This window comes from Curcuma longa, chromosome 6 (assembly GCF_044706935.1).
Source record: "Curcuma longa cultivar G26 ecotype Majalengka, Jawa Barat chromosome 6, ITB_CL_G26_1.1, whole genome shotgun sequence".
Taxonomy (NCBI): Eukaryota; Viridiplantae; Streptophyta; class Magnoliopsida; order Zingiberales; family Zingiberaceae; genus Curcuma; species Curcuma longa.
In genome coordinates this window covers 3,900,687-3,917,703 of record NC_133866.1, presented here as the reverse complement: position 1 = coordinate 3,917,703, position 17,017 = coordinate 3,900,687, and the positions used below count along the sequence as shown (strand labels likewise).

At 38.3% G+C, this 17,017-nt stretch overlaps 1 protein-coding gene and 2 pseudogenes across 1 annotated transcript; 1 reads left to right on the top strand and 2 right to left on the bottom strand.

The window, feature by feature from the left end:
* Window positions 1-608: 608 nt before the first annotated feature.
* On the bottom strand, window positions 609-3,692 carry LOC141830449 (protein DETOXIFICATION 48-like; annotated as a pseudogene).
* Window positions 3,633-4,317, top strand: LOC141831216 (uncharacterized). The gene has a single exon (XM_074718628.1). It carries the CDS (start codon window positions 3,691-3,693, stop codon window positions 4,267-4,269), a length of 579 nt encoding a protein of 192 aa, XP_074574729.1. The 5' UTR covers window positions 3,633-3,690; the 3' UTR covers window positions 4,270-4,317.
* Window positions 4,318-4,509: 192 nt separating this feature from the next.
* LOC141830783 (AUGMIN subunit 6-like) lies at window positions 4,510-16,748 on the bottom strand (annotated as a pseudogene).
* Window positions 16,749-17,017: the final 269 nt, after the last annotated feature.

The following is a 17,017-nucleotide window of genomic DNA, read 5'->3' as shown; positions in this document are numbered from 1 at the left end:
GTGAGGAGATATTGTGTTTAACTATGTTGAATCAAAATCAAATCTAGTCGATATCTTCACTAAACCACTTTCCGAAGACGAATTTAGCTATCTAAGACGAGAATTAGGAATGTGCTCGGTCGGTTAAGAAATCACTCCATGATCATCTTCACACTTTAACTAGATTGCATCTATACATAGACAATACCTTGCTTGTGTTTTTGTACAACTTACTTTGTTCATAATACTTGTTATGATGCATTACTTTGGGCTAGAGACTGAATTTTTATCGACCAATATATAATTCATGTGTATTTGGTTCGAAGATCATGGTTGGGCATTCCATACCAACTATATCGATCCCTTAATCATGTTTGAGCGTATGTTGTCAACTTAGGTTAAATCCTTCAGCATTGCACTCAACTGATACTTTTAATCAGCTGACTGAACTGATATCAGTCGACTGATTCAGATATTCAGTCGACTGAACATGATCCTAGTCGACTATAATTTGTGTCCAGTCGACTAACCCCGCACAGAACCAAATTGGACTCGACTGGAAGCTCATTCCAGTCGACTATCTTGGCCATTCTTCACCGTAGACCCACCTTCAGTCGACTGAGTTTTAACTATAGTCGACTGATCTCGAACAGTGACGAAACTGACTCGACTGGGATTATATTCCAGTCGACTGGAGCTGTTTCTGGATCACCATTAATGAAGGATCTCGAATGTCTTCTAGTGTTGGGGTGGTCTTCGTCTTCTCGGCTTCCACGGAGATGGGAGACAGAGTAGTTATTGGGGTAATTGGAATTATGTCATTGCAATTAGCAATTGGAATGATTGAAGGAGGAGAGAAGAAGAGTCGGTTAAGCGTCTGGCGTGCTCTGCCTCCGATGCCCAATTTGTTCTAGCGACGGCGCCGGTCATGAGGGCGGTGCACGTGGCCTGCGCCGAAAGGAGCCCCAGCCACAGCCCCGGCAAGTCCATTTTTCCGACGAAGCTGAGGAGGATTGCCACGGGTATGCCGACCAAGTAGAAGGAGCCAAGGTTGATGTCGGCGCCGGTGGCCGGGCGGGCACTGTCGCGGAGGACGCCGCAACCGGCCGTCTGTGGGCAGTTGCCGAGCTCACAGAGACCGGCGATGGGGAGCGCGAGAGTGGTGAGGTGGAGGATTTCGGGGTCGCGGGTGAAGAGGTGTCCCCACTGGTGGCGCATGGAGGCGGTGAAGGCGGTGGCGGCGAGGCCGAGGCCGAGGGCTGCGGCGAGGCCGAGGCCGAGGGCTGCGGCGAGGGCGGCAGCAGCGGCGGCGCGGGCCTTAGCAGGGCGGTTGGCGCCTAGGACGTTGCCGACGCGGGTGGAGACGCCGAAGCTGACCGCGTTGGGGAAGATGTAGACGAGGGAGGTGGTCTGGATGAGGATGCCCATGGAGGCCACGACATCGCGGGGGTGCACGAGCAGGCCGCTGAGGAGGATCATCAGCTCGTACCACCACCACTCGAGGCAGACGGAGACACAAGACGGCGCCGCAAGGCGGAGCAGCGCTGGCCACCCGCGGAACCACTCGCCGGAGAGGAAGCCAACTCCACCGCCAGGTAACGTATCACGGCAGGATCTAGAGAGAAGGACGAAGAGGAGGAGGCAGACAAGGAGATTGAAGTTGGTCCACACCATGGCTGTCGCCACGCCAACTATGCCGGGGCGGAGGCGAACTGCGAGAAGGTACGTAAGCGGGCCATGGAGCGTCACGCAGAAGGAGGAACAGTAAGTGACTGGGAGGGTGATGTTCTGCGAGCGGAGGAATACGCGGAGCGGGTGGAGTAAGGAGAGGAGGAGGAGGTCCGGCGAGGCGGCCGCAACGAACACCTGCGCTACCTAGCTTTGTTTAATTAATGATTATCTGTCTTTTTTTTTTATTAAGAAAAGGGGGGAGAAGAGGAGAGTGGAGAGAGGGGGGTAAATTTGTAAATTTATGGATTTGGGGAGTGCATGCAAAGTCCAGTTTGCAATTGGGGAGTGCATGCAAAGAAAATGTTGGATAGGGAGTGCATGCAAAGTCCAGTTTGCAATTGGGGAGTTTTCTCCAATTTACCGATAGATTAATATTGTGTACTCTGTAATTTCTTTCGTCGATTTTCTAAAAAACATCTTTCACCTCAAGGCTCAGTCCTCCTTCACTCGGTAATATTTTTTTTTGCTCTTTTTTTCTTCTAATCTTCTTCGAAATAATTTTTTTATTTTGTATAAATTATAAATTATTAAAAAATCTAGCAATTTTATCAATAAAAAAAATTATTAACAAAACTTCAATATAAAAATTTAATTAATAATTTTACATCTCAAAAATTAGAAAACTAAATTTTATATAAAAATCTATTTTTAAACTAACAACTAGACAACTAAATTTTATATAAAAATGTATTTTTAAATTAATATTTTATTTTAAAAAAAATTAAATCTGCTGTTCTCAGTCCCAAGTTTGAATGAAAAAAGGTGAAAAAAAATTATATTTAAAAAAAATATTAAAGGTCTTAAAAAATTTTAATCTAGGACCTCATAAAACCTTGAGACGGTCCTACACCTAGCGTGCTGGCAATGAAGTGGACGAAGCCGACTGAGATGAATGTGAATGAGCGATAGGAATCCACCGCCTCAATTGAGCACGATGATGGCGAGGACTGAAGAGATTGTTTTTCTCATGATACAGTTGTTACATAGCTTCCAAGATTACTAAAAAAGACTTTTTCCTTTCAAATTTAGTTGTCAATAATAATATGCTTCAGAGAATTCGAACTTATTCTACCAATCCTTTCCGATATTTAAATTAAATAATAATAATAATAATAATAATAATAATAAAACAGCTAAATTAATGAAGAATCAGGTTAGTAATATTTGCTTTAGCACCCTAACTTTCATGACATTATGAGCTATCTAGGCTTATAGTCCAATCTCTGTCTATCTATGTAAATTTTATACCAATCAAACATGAAATTGAAGGTATTGAATAAAAATTAAATTAAAGTCGAATAAAATATATCAGATAAGTATGGAGATAAAAAATATATATTGATCTAAATGGAGATTAATTTAAATTTAATTTAATTAAATTATGATCGAATTAAATTTAATTAAGTTAACTCAATTTAAAAGGAATTAGGCGTAGTGGTCGACATGTCTTATACACCGATGTCAAAAGCGAACAGCTATGGATGGATTGAAATCCTGTGCAACACGATTTCACTATCTCTTTTGTAAGAAAAGATGGATCTGTCACCTTATCGGCCCCACACGGTCGACCTCACGATCATATATGAGAAAGTAAATCAAGAAACTGCAGTTGATCACAATTTCACTATCTCTATTTCATCGTCGGCGACATACTCTTTAACATCACGTCAACAATCAAACCTTTTATCACGGTTTTTAAAATTTCAATATCAATGAATTAAATATTATTATAATAAATTAATTTAATAATTTTATAAATAATGAGAAAATACATTTAATAAATATTTTAATAAAGATGAGACGGTAACGTTGTTAACTCGAACCTCTTTTAATTATTAACTAATTAGATTGATAATTTTAAACACTTGTGTTTAAAAATGGACAACTTCTCTTCTCCACGGAACTAGAACGACCGACAGAGAAGCAACCTCTTCGTCTTCTCTTCTTGCTCCTCCACCGCCACCGCCACCGTCAACTACCATGGAGAGAAACGGGAAGAAGCACGGAATGGTGCGCGTCACTGCCATCGCCAAGCCAGCGTCCAAGGCCCTCCCGTCTGGGCCGCCCATCGCCGGGCGCTTCGCCAAGGCGCCTGCGAAGCACACCAACGACTCCAAGTTCACCGGAAAGTTCCGCCGGGGAGCCCGGGGCAGGGAATCGCGGTCGATCCCCGAGTCCAAGTCCCGAGACAAAGCCAAGGGCGCCTGGAAGCTCAAATCTTGCGACGTCCTCCTCAACCACCGCCTCGTCGCCTGGCGGCTTGTCGACGCAGGCACCGCCAACGACGAAGAAGAAGAAGGTCGCCGCCGCCGCCACCGCCGCTTATCCGCCACCGAAATGGTCGAGAAGCTGTACGCTAATTGCAATACCTTCAATGAATCATCGACCATGGAAGAAGAAGAAGAAGAAGGTGAACAAGAGGCAGAGCGTGACGTTGAAGCAGAGAAAGAATTCAACGGCGGAGATGAAGAAAGGGACGAGACCGACGGTGATGCGGTTGCCGGCGTCTCGCGGGAATGCGCTGAAGCAGAAGGGTGGATTCTGGTGGAGGAGATGTGACGTCATCTCTTCGTCATGCAAAAGGTTGAAGAAATGAACCAACTGATGAACAGGATGCTATTAAATAAATTAATATGTATTTCTGTGAATAAACAAAACATATGATTGTGAATACAAAACTAAGACAAACTGGATCTCTGAATTCATGTTTCTCAAAGGAAGGATGTTTCGTTTAGTATAAAAACCATGAATGATAACGATCATGAAACAAACAATTGAGAATAAGAGTAAAGTTTATCGAAGAAATTTTTTTTGACAAGGTCTGATATGAACAATGTTCCTTCAATTGAATATTACGATACAAGAAGCTGCTGTAACTGTGGCAAGCAAAGACCTTGGGTGATTTAGCATCAGTAGATCGGTGTACGCTTGAATGCAAGCCTCTACTTCAATGTACAGGTTTCCGGTCGCATTCGGCAGGGAGCATCGGAATTCTGCTGCTCCTTGAGACCGAGGGTATTCAGCAACTGAAGGAGTGTTTGTCGGATGGCTGAGACGATGCGATCTCTAGTGGTCGATCAGGGCAACTTCAGTTTCCGACAATGGGGCTGCAAGGAAGATTAAACACTTTGGAGTAGTTGTTGAAAAGGTACTTGAAAAATGTCGAGAAGAAAACACAAGTTCGCCTAAGAAAATTCAAGATATTACCACCACTTTCAGCACACTAAACCTACATCAAGATGAATACTGAACTGGGTAAAAATATAGCAAAACACATAATATGCATAAATTCAGTGGGAGAAGTATGTACCGAGCAGGTCCTCATCTGTATCCTGGAAGAATGATGAATCCATAAGAAATGGAGGCGAGTAAGCTTGATCCAGAGAATCATTGATGTCGAGAAGAGGGGTTTTTCGAGTTAACAATGGGTGACTGGGTTAAGCTTTGCAGAGATGTGTGACCATGGATTCCAAGTGAATTGTTGGATAAAGTTGCATGAGAATCTAGTTGGCTGTCAGTTTTTAGTGGATGTCTATCACTCCTGGGAGCATGAATATCTGGTGGTGGAAAGACTCCTCGTTTGTTTTCGATAGGAGAGGCATCTACTTCTACTAGAGAAGTTCCTGTAGACATAGGCAAGAAGTAGTGTTGAGAGCCATGATCGTTGCTTCTATCTTTTAGCAAATTTGAGTTGTTTGCAAGTCCTGACAGTGCTGCTTCACGAACAGAACGCCTAATACTCTGAACATCATTATTGCCATTCTCTGTATAAGGGGAAAAAGGTATCCAGCTGACAATTAGTGATTGGCAAAAAAGAAAGATAATATGTTGAAAAATTTCACAAGCTGTTTATATGTTTGAGAAAAAGACTAGAGTAGGAAGACAACTTGCAATGAAACCTTTCAACTGATGATCTGCATGATCATGTGCATAGAAATATTCCTGGATGGATTCAGGAATAGTAGACTGCTTTGCTGTGTGTATGCTTTTTGCTGACGAATTTGGAGCCACACTGATCAAATGAGGGAGTTTCAAAACAGGACTGGTGGAAACTTTCTCAGACTGAATGGAAGAGACTCTAGAATTTAAGTCGACAATTTCGTCATTAGCAACGCCCTGATCAGTGTTTAAGAAAATAAAGTATTAGGAGGGGAAAAAAGAAATACAAACAAATGATAAGAATTTAAGATACTCAGACAAGGTTACTTGAGGCACTTGGGACTGTGTGCTTAACGTTGACCTTGCACTAAACCCGTCCATTGTAGTTGAAGAAATATTTACTTCTTCAGTAAGCTCTGCAATGGATTTCTGCATGGATGGAATTGCCTCTTTTAGTTGACTAACTAGTCCCTGCACCAAAAGAAAAGGTTAAATCTATATAACTATAAGTAAGTTGGAAATTTATTTTACTTAAAAAGAAAAATTATCAGTCATAGAAAAAAAAAGTTATTGGGCTACAAGGAAACTCCCTTGTGCAGGGATCTCTTGACTAACCATGGAAAATGGAGTGTATAAACTAACCAGGAAGTGCATATGAAGAGGCCTTGAACATTTCTTTACAAAGGACTCTAATAGAAAACACCCTTGTCCAAAAAGATTTCTCAAAATTACAACGCATGCAAGAAGTGGAACAAACAAAATGTTATCCACAATTAATAACTGCAAAGTTCTTAGAGCCTACTTTATCTTGTAATCAGGCCTACCATTCTAGCCCAGAGATTCAGCCCTTGGTTGCATGATTGCCCTTAATAGATCAAGGATCATCTAAGGCTCACAAGAAATAGTCGTAGTAGGCAAGAACGATAATGCAGACAACCTCAAACTGTATGAGAGAGTTCATTAATCTGATCCCTATGCTACAGCAATCAACTAAAGGATATCAATAAGTGGCTCTTTCACCAGTGTCACCAAATCCCATTTCATATTTTTCAAGACATTGGACAATCAAAATTCTTATTTTTGGTAGTCCTAGTATAAATTTCTTGCTCAGCGCCAGAGGCTTAACAGCTACTTTTCAAACTTAATGCTAACTGCATCCACTCATAATTTCATATGCATTCAAAAATGTGACAAAAGTTATGAGTAGTTATTTGGTGGTATTGTAAAAAAAAATTTGTTCAAAAGAACGTTGACAAGGACCATGAATGCATTTTGATAGGTTATTATGCTGCCTCTTCTGTGTTAAAGATGCCAGAAAAGCACCATTGAGGTCCCTTCAAGTGCACTTGTGGAAAACCTTCAGAGGGTTAAGTCCAGATATGCATCCAATGTACAATCTACTTCGATTTCAAAAGATTCCATCATGAATTAGGACTGGAACACTTATTTGATCAATCATGGAAAAAGCAGTGAAATTCATAAAGCTTTCACAAAGAATTTAGAAAGGAACTGGATAATAGTTGGGAAGAGGAACATGGTATTGAATAATTCGTTTAGCTGAAAAAACAAGCCAAAAAACAATCTAGAAGACACAAGACACTGTATGCTAAATTGGTGAAATTATTTTTATGAAAGCAAAATATAATTGGAAAAATATATGACGTTGTGTAACCAAAATAGTGAAGTGCAGTGAAGTTCCAGTGGAAAAAAGAAAAGAGGAGCGAGGAGTGAGGGAAGAAAAAATGGGGGAACAAAAATTGGTGCAGAGAGGGCTATAACAACCATAGAAACTTAGAAGAACTAGTTATTTCAAATTAAAACTGCTTCAGCACAAAATAGCAAATTCAGTAGATAAGAAATAATTTACACAAAACAGAACCATATTTTGTGTCTAGTGAACCATATGAAGATAATTATCTCCTTGACAGATGATATCACAAATTATGCACTTATGTTTAATATATCATAGCTTCACTGTAGGACTCCAAATTGGTTAACAACTTCAAACTAATCATATTTTTCTCTAAAAAATGAAAATGCACAATGGTTTTCACTTAAGGCCCATTTTACCTTTTTTTTTGTTCACGTCCTTGAATAAATTGTTTTCAGAGTTGAAGAAAGTATTCACGTTTTTTTTCATTTGGCTGTGCATATGAAATGAATTCAAACTATTTTCTAGTCGTTGATCAATGAAAATGCAGATGTGGCCAATAAGGCTTAACTTGACCTAGACCCTATTTTTTAATTTATACATGTGTTTTCAATATATTAGTTTATATTTTAGAAAAATGCTATTATAATAATGTAATTGTTTGGATTAAAATATGTTTGTTCATTATAATATGTACTTGTTTTTTGAACTTGTGTTAAGTGTGACCAGTTTTTTATTTTTATCATCATATTAAATAATCTTAGATTTATCTATTTTTGTACTCAATTTTGAATTTCATTCTAGTGCCAGCCATCAATGGCCATCCAAACCAAGATCATTTCGGTTCCAACCCATCATCAGGGTTTAAAGTTGCCTATAGTTTATCTGGCTCCTTTTGCATGCACATTGACCTATAACAGTTGTTTTCCCAATGTCTCATGCTTGTCTGTCTTGAATCTCGATACTGCTACACTTAGATGCCATTAAAGAAGAGTTTCCCAAGCAGTGAGAAAATTTTCATTTATTAAATTAGTTGAGTGATCATGCATGTTTACTACAAGATTCTAAACATAAAAAATAAGGCAAAAGCAAACAAATGGTGACAAGCAGTGTAAAGAGTTGTCTCTCCAAGGGACGAGGACGAATCAAATATTTGTTACTACCCGACCCCTTATGAAAAACTGATGCAAACTCATCTTGAATTTTATTCTTCTACTCCATCCTACGCAAAAATGATAAATTATCACCCATATCCACAATTACCCAGGAATTGTAATATACAAATTGCATGAGCATTCACAAATTTTTTCAATTACAAACCTGTATGAAATTGGTCGAGTGAAGACCATATAAAGTATTATGTGTTGTTATTCCTTATCTCATAGTATTCCTAAGAGTCATAATCCTCATGCAAAGCAAGAATTCTCAAGGGATGACATGGATATATGTCTACATATCACTCATTGCCTGTAGGATTGACATGACTTATGAATCTTGACTGTAAAATTACAGTATGAATCAATGCAGTGAGTAGGAAAAGCAAACTTGCACAGCATGCCCATTGCTCACGGAACCCATCCCAAATCATTCAGACTTGTCTTAGATGAATCAATTAAACAAGAATATTGCCAAGTTGCACAAGACTCGGATCGAATTAAAAAAAGGAAATATGTTTTCCCAAATTGATGTTATCTTTTCAGTTTGTCCAGAGTTTTGTTTACCAGACTTTCTGCATCCACTAAATGCCTAGAGGTAAGTTTCCTCATATTATAGAGATTATAAATTTATATCATACTACTTTTGAGATCCACAATCAAGATTATAGTAGAAAAAAATAGCAGCAAATGTAACCTTACTTGTATGCTAACTTGATGTTGGTGATGTTCAGCAAGAGTAGCTGCCAAGGATTCGGCATGACCACTGGTACTACTATTAGATGAAGTCTGAAGTAGCTGTGGGCCCTCTCCATCATTAGCCTTGACCTTCCATGGAATAAGATAACAAAAAATTAAGAGTTGGTATGGCAAAATAAACAGTAGCAGAGTTGGTTTAAATCATTATATCATTTAATAGGTCTAATTTCATGGAAAGCTTGGCTCCAAAGCTGAAGTCCATAATTAACGTGGCTGCTGTAGTTGTTTCCACAAGTCACAACTCATGTCATAATCTCAATCTCAAGTATTAGCATTTTCCCTATGAGAGGCAATCAATGCACAAATAAACAACAGAATTTCGGCATGTCCAAAATAATTAAAAGGCAGATAGCATAGTCTTTTGTTTCTATGGATAGACTAAAATTTTTGTTTGAAAGACAGTGCAAAATAACTGGACAAGTTGAGAGATCTCATGTTAATCATCAGTAACATAATAAGTAACTGGAAAATCTTGTTTATGAACAAAGATTTTGTGGAATTGTCTATGGTAAACAAATTTCAGTAGATTTTATAAAAAATAGGATTAGCAGGTATATATATCCCATATAAAATATTTATCTATCTTGATTTATACAATTTGCTCGTTATGTACTACTTGTAATTCCTATTTAACCTTCATGAATATATTACAGAATATCTAACAAATATATATTCCCACAACACTAGCGCAAAATGAATAAACTTACCAGATGAAGAGAATGTTTATGAATACGTTGTAAAGCATGAATCCACCGTCTAAGAATTTCAGCAACATCAACTGTTGGTGGAGCAACACCTTTATCGACCATCTTCGAGAGAGTGTCACTTTTACCTTGACAATGAAGTGAATCCATATGTTCCCTAATACCTCCATGTGAAGAAACCTCACCAGAAGAAACTGACAGGGCATCTGAAGATGGAATATGTGAACTTTGATCTGTAGCTGCAAGCAAAGCTGAGCCAGAGATTCGATATCTAGCATAACAAAGCAAACATAATAAGCCAACAAAGTAGAGATATAGTCAAAAACACACAGATTCACCTATGCTCACGGTGGGCGATCAAATCCTCAATTGGGCCAGAAGCTAAAATTTCATGTTGGCCTGCACATTGAAGAAACATTTCTTCAAGATTGACAAAGCAATTGGGTAAAGCTTGGACAATTTTGAGCGATAAACTTAAAATTCCTATAGCTATTAGCATATCAAGACAAACATTGATTAAGAAAAAACACAAAATAATAATCATTACCATATTTGGTGGGCAGGGTAAAATTTTTCTAAGAGCTCAAGTGATCATCATAATTAAAGAAGTGTGGTGATGCAAATAGAGATAGACTATTTTTAATAAACCAAATCAAGATCTAAATTGTAATTTTATTTCTATTTAGTCTAAAATAGATTTTTTTTACTCTACTTATACTATTTTGAGTACACCAAGTCTATTTTGCTCAAATCATAATAAGACAAAGTTATTTTTAAAAACTTATAAAAGAAGAGACACTGCGTAAGTAAGGTTCATGTACCTCAATAGATAATCTTGGAAGAGAGAAGACGATATTTGGAGATTATTCAAAAATCAAATAAAAATAAATTTTACACTGAACTGATTTATTTTATTGGTAATTTTTTATATTTCCTTTATTTTTTGCATAACTTTGAAAATGCATAACAATTTTAATATTCTACTTAGCTATCTAGTGGAATTTAAAAAAATACATATTAACTCCTCAAGGCAACAACTAGAGGTACCTAGTTCATTAAAATGGGGCTTTCGAGCATCAATGATGCTTGGATTAGGATGATGAGCTTTGAAACCTTGCCCCCCAAGTTACTTGAAGAAATAGTGCAACAACAAATCAATTCATCTCTAGTGGCACTCCCACTTTGTACTTACCTAAGGCATCGTTGATCTTAATCTCCTCACTCGATGGATTGAGTTCTTCTCAATGGGGAATGATACAGATTAAGAATTGAATTGATTTGAGTTGTATTTAGTAATTCATCTCTGATTTGGCAATCAACTGTCAGTGATTGTTATATTCCTAGTTTGTTGAGTTATTTCCTATTTTGTAGTGTATCAAATCTATAAAAAGTGTCTAGTCTCTTTATACAGTAGTGAACTCTGAATAATAAGAATTCTAATTCTCCTGTGTGTGAGGCTTGTGTTCATCCCAATGCTACATTAGAACACCTCCTGTCTTTCTCCTCAAGAACTTCCGAAAGCAAATGTCAGTTTATTTGCCTTGTTTATCCACCTCTGCATGCACTAAATCATTCACCTGGAGCTCTCTTCCTCTAAAAAGCATGAGTAAGACTCTGTTCCAGATAAAGATCTACAAGTCCAAATGTCCCCAGTCCCAACTCCTATCATTATAAAAGGATTCCCAAGCAAAAATTGAAAAAATATGCCAAATTGAAGCGATTTCTCTCCAATTCAACCAATTATCCAATATCCCAACCAATTACTACCTATTAATCAAGAATTTCCCCTAATTTGACCTTGATTAATCAAGATTTCACAAACTTGAGGGGTGTACAATTTTTCACTCAGAATAAAATCAGCATTGGCAACTCGTGAACCAACTCGGCAGATCCACATCGGGATTGGTCAATCCTGCCAATTATGGTACAAATAACAAAGGAGTAACAAATTTTCATTTTCATTTCCATACTTACTCCTTCGAGCTAATAATGATTCCCATAGACGAGTAGCTTTGGCAACCAAGTGTGAATTCTGACCAAGAGAGCTGGGAATGTGATCATCAAAGGACTCCCCTTCCAATTTAGCTTTGTTTAGCATGTCCTGCAGTTTTTCCAACTCTTGTTGCAGATAGGCCTCATAAAGCAATAGGTTTTAGAAGGTAATATCAGTAACCTTATACAGAAAAACCCAATAAATGAGGATGTAACTCAAATTGTATATTATATCATCTACCTCTTCTGCACAAAGGCTACGAAACTCTGCCGTCATTTCATGGGCTAAATTTGACCAAGCAGATTGTCTATGAACAGCAGCATTTGCATTTTCCAAAAATTTCCTTCTCTCAAGAGCTATTCTAGCCTGCCAATAGAATTTTCGTCATTTAGTAACCAAGTTAACCACAAATAATCGAATATTTTAACTATATCAGGTGGTTTAAAACATCACAAGTTTAAAAGGGATGCCTACATTTTAAACCCCAAAACAAAAGGCAAGAGGAATAATTTTATTTGTTAGAAAATATATTGTTTCAAGGTAAGAACTTCATTACCTCCCATCTGACTTATTAGACATTTTATAGGACTGTTCTAGTATCACTATAACTTTTGAATATTGCAATTAAAAGTTTAGTCGCATGATAAATACATCTTCAACATAGATTGGACAATAGATACACAATCTTCTAACACTCATGAAATAGAAATAAATTAACATCTAGAATTCCCTTAGTTGTCATAGTAATGCAACGCAACAATTCAAGGAATTACCTTAGTCACTAGAAGCAATGCAGCAGCGTTTTGATAAGAAGCTTCTGTCAATACTGGAGGCAGAGAATTAGAAGATACATCATCAGCAAATGCCCGCTGATGAACTTCTCGCAGAGCATGCACAGAAAGTTGCCAAAGAAGCTCCACAAATCTGCATTTAGGAATGAAATAATGCTCTAAACATCGTATAGATTCCATTATTTAGCAAAGAAGTCATGTAAATGAATGTGATTCAGTCTGGTATCAGTAGGTCACACAGTAAACCTAAATTATAAGAAAACGAATAAAAATGCACAGCTTGTCATCTTGTACAGCAGAGAAAAAAATAAGATAAATTTGAAGTAACATAAGAAAGCAAGAGAATAAAATCTACTTGAGATTCCAAGTTGTATTGCTGATATATGGATTGACAGAATTGTCATAAAATTATGTAAATTGTATTAAATTTAGAATGCTATGTTTCACGAACACATCCAATGTAGATCATGAGCCCAAAAGAATATAGTGAAAGCAGTTTATTCAGATGCTCCTACATTACATATAGCCATGCTATGTCTATTGACTAAAAAGTTTTTAAGCCATTGGCTAGGTGGAAATAAGTATTGCTTTTATACTGGAACCCTGTCATCATAAATACTAAGTCCATCATTTTGTTGTCATATACCACTAAACATCAGGTTATGTATTTGAATCATTTACACTCTAGGAAGGAAAAAAAATGGTAGAAAGAAAAGAAGTAGAGAGAAAGGTATTAAGGGATCCAAAAGCTCTTCATTTCATTGCAGAGAATTTGATGGAGTGAAAGAGTTCTATATAATTTTCACCTGATAATTAATATTTTATTATTTAAAGCTTTCGAAAAAATATAAGATTTGGATAATGATTCTTCCCTCATATGAGTCCTTCCTAGGTGATGCAAAAAAAAATGGTTATATGTTTCTTTCCCCTCAAGGAAACAATATGAGAGAAATGCTCTATGATTTCTATTCTTCCATATTTATGTCTCCTATTTTTCTATTCCTAGTATCAAGGGAATATTCTTGGCCTTCCATCATAGGAAACACGGCCTCAATGTTGATCATATTTGTTGGTGCAATCATGTCCCAAGTGGTTAAATGTGACCAGCTTGTAGGTTTACGCTGTGAATTTGATATGTATGTCAAGTGTGAGATGTGGGAACTTGATAGGTTGGTGTTTCAACAGGTGTCAAGAGAGAAAAAGATTGTTGATGCAAGAATGATTCAAGTGGTCAGGGTTAACCAGGTGTCAAGTAAAGAAGAAATATAAAAGGTACTTGGCAGAGAAGATAAGGGGTGATTGGCGAACCTTAGCAGATGGAGAAGTTCAATATCTATTGGTAGAAGGAAGAGTCTAAGAGAACCTAGGCAGATGAGGAAGTTTAACAAGCATTGATAGATGAAAGTCCAACAAGCCCATTGACAAAAGGAAAAGTCCAAGAACACCTTCGCAGATGGAGATGATCAACAAGAGTTGGCAGGATGCTCAACCGCTACATGTGCCAATGAGGAAAACCAGAAGCAAGGCCTCTTGGCAGAAAAGTCTTGGAGCCGAGGCCTCTTGACAAGCAGAAGAAGTCACAAAGGCCTGTTGACAAAGGGAAAAGTCCAAGAACACCTTGGCAGATGGAGATGGCCAACAAGAGTTGACATGATGCTCGAGCGCAACATGTGCCAATGAGGAGAAGAAGTCATGAAGGTGAGAGATTGGCCCCGTGGTTGATGGAAGAAAATCTGGAGGCAAGAGATTGCCCCCTTGGCTAATGTAACAAAACTTGGAGGCGAGGCCTCTTGGCATGTGAGATGTGAGACATTATGAGGCATTGTAATCTTAGATTTATCAGTAGGTTTTGCCTAGGAATGTGTTTGACTAAGGAACAAAGTTGTTTTGGGTCAAAATTGACTAAAGGAGATCAATCTTGAGTAGATTTCATTGACTAATAAGGTTTTTAGCAACTAAGTAGTTGAGTCGACTAGGTAGTCGAGTAACAACATATTGCTCGCTATTTTGAGTTCAATCAACTAAAGAGCACTAAATAGACAGATCAAAATAAATGGTTTTTGTTGAGTTTGAAAATAAGACCATTCGAGTGGATTTTATCCACTTGAGTTGATTGAATGGTGTTGAGTCAACTCAAACGGGTTTAAGTTGATTGAAAGATCTTTGAATACGAGTCTACCAAGGGTTGGGTAATGGATAGAGTTTTTAAAACTAGTTTATTGAATGGATTTCAGTCAACTGAGGCACTCAAAGCAGTATCCATTGGAGCCTTGGAGGCACTCAAAGCAGTATCCATTGGAGCCTTGCCTATATAAGCTTTGGAAGTTTCTTTACTTGACAACTCATGCACGAAAATACTGTAATTCTTTTGTGACAATCAAGCAAAAGAGAGACGACTTCCAAGGGCTTCGGAACAAGGAAAGGTTCATCTTCTACATCCCTTCGATAACTTCTGTTGTACTCTATCATATTCATATTTTGTAAAGAAAAGTGTTATATAAGAGGTTTCTTCACCTCCGAAGAAGGAGAAGATTTGATAGGGGATTTCGAAGGAGTGACTCATCTAATGAGTTAATAGGTCATGTAATAGGACTACAGAGTCCGAACCACGTTAAATGCCTTGAGTTTAAAATTAGTGTTGCTTATTCTAGTCATGTTTTGTTTGTTTATTTCCACTATATAACTTCGATCTTGACTAACACGAGTGTTAATAAGTGTTTAAGCCTTGAATTTGCAAGAGGAATCGAAAAAGTTTATTTTAATCACATATTTGCACCTATTTATCCCCTCTAGTCATGCCACCAGTCTTGACAATGTTTATATTATCTCGACAATGAACTATCCATGTAAAGTTATCTCACTTGTTATACACAAGTCATTTAGATATTTACAATAATGCAATGAACTCAACAATGGCAATATTTAAATAGTACAACGAAATCTTTTATTAACCCATTGACAGAAACTTCTATAATAGGTTAATTTTAGAAAATTTGCCACTACTTCCAATGCAATATGTTTTGGAGTCTACTTACTTGTGGGGCAAATGTATCTTATGTATGTTACCAGTGTTTTCAAAATTGGAACAAACTAGCTAGTTGAACCAGTTACAATGAACCAGAAGCCAAAATGAAGTTTAAGCATCTAATAGACACAAGTAACAATGTGCTTTTATTTCTTTCATTTAGATAACCAGTAAACAAGATAAATGGAACAGAGTATAACTAAGGTAATATAATGCATATGTCTCATCCCATCCCCCCCCCCCCCCCCCCCCCCCCCCCCCTCCTTAATTCAAACTGTTTCATTCATACTTCCTGCCGTTCAAGCATTCAAATAAACACGACACGTATTGACTATTTGAAGAAACATCAAAAAGTTTTGCAGAAACAATATAACGTCGTCATTTATTTTCTCTTCATTTAATCTATTCCATTCCTACTTCCTGCCCTCGATTTGGACAGAAGATGAAGGAAAACCTAATTTCTAGGTTCCAGAATCAAGAGAAGAAAAACATTGCTTGTACAACGTAGAAAACGCAGATTGACCTTGGCCCACAGCAAGTTGCTAGAGAAGAAACTCTAGAATTACTCCGAGGCAGCACGCCTTGCGACTCTAGCTCACTAATTATCCCTTGCACAATCTACTACGAAAACAGAACAACAGAATTGAGCAAAACAAGCTATACAAGAAGGAGAAAACTAAAATCGCCAGGGAACACAAACCTTCCGGAAATCTCTAGATTGGGCGGAATCGAAGATAGGCCAAACCCTATCAAAATCCTAGAAAAAAAGGCACCAGATCCGCGTCAGATTTAACAATCACAGCAATCCCGTATGCATTCGAAACTGCTACCTTGGTAGAGCCTCGGAGGGCGCAGAGGAGGAAGTAGAGGAGCTGCTCGCCCAACTTGGGATTGGTGTGGCGGAAATGCCCCGCGCTGGGGCTGCCGCCGGCCTGACCGACGCCAAGGACGGAGGGATCGAGGCCGAGGAGGAGGCAATTGGTGTACATGGCGCTCTCCAGCTCCGCCTCCCGCTCCTTCTCTCGATCCGTCGCCATCTCTCCGATCCCCTCGCCTCGCTTGCTGCTTCCGTTCCCGTTATGATCCCTCGATCGATCTCCAATATGAGCCTCTCTTCTCTCTCTTTCTCGCATGACCTCGACCGGTGGGCCCCGTTGGGATAGGGTGCAAACGAATCGAGCCGGCTCGCGAGCTTTTCGAGCCAGTTCGAATAATATTTGATTCGTATTCGAAATTATCGAATTCGAGCCGAACTCGAACATGTTCGAATAATTATTCGAGCCGAATTCGAATCTATAATAGTGTGTTCGAGTATTCGCGAGCCGCTCGCGAGTTTTTGGATTTAAATTTT

Coding starts and splice junctions, on each gene's coding strand:
- LOC141831216 (XM_074718628.1), top strand. CDS start 3,691: ATGGAGAGAAACGGGAAGAAGCACGGAATGGTGCGCGTCACTGCCATC.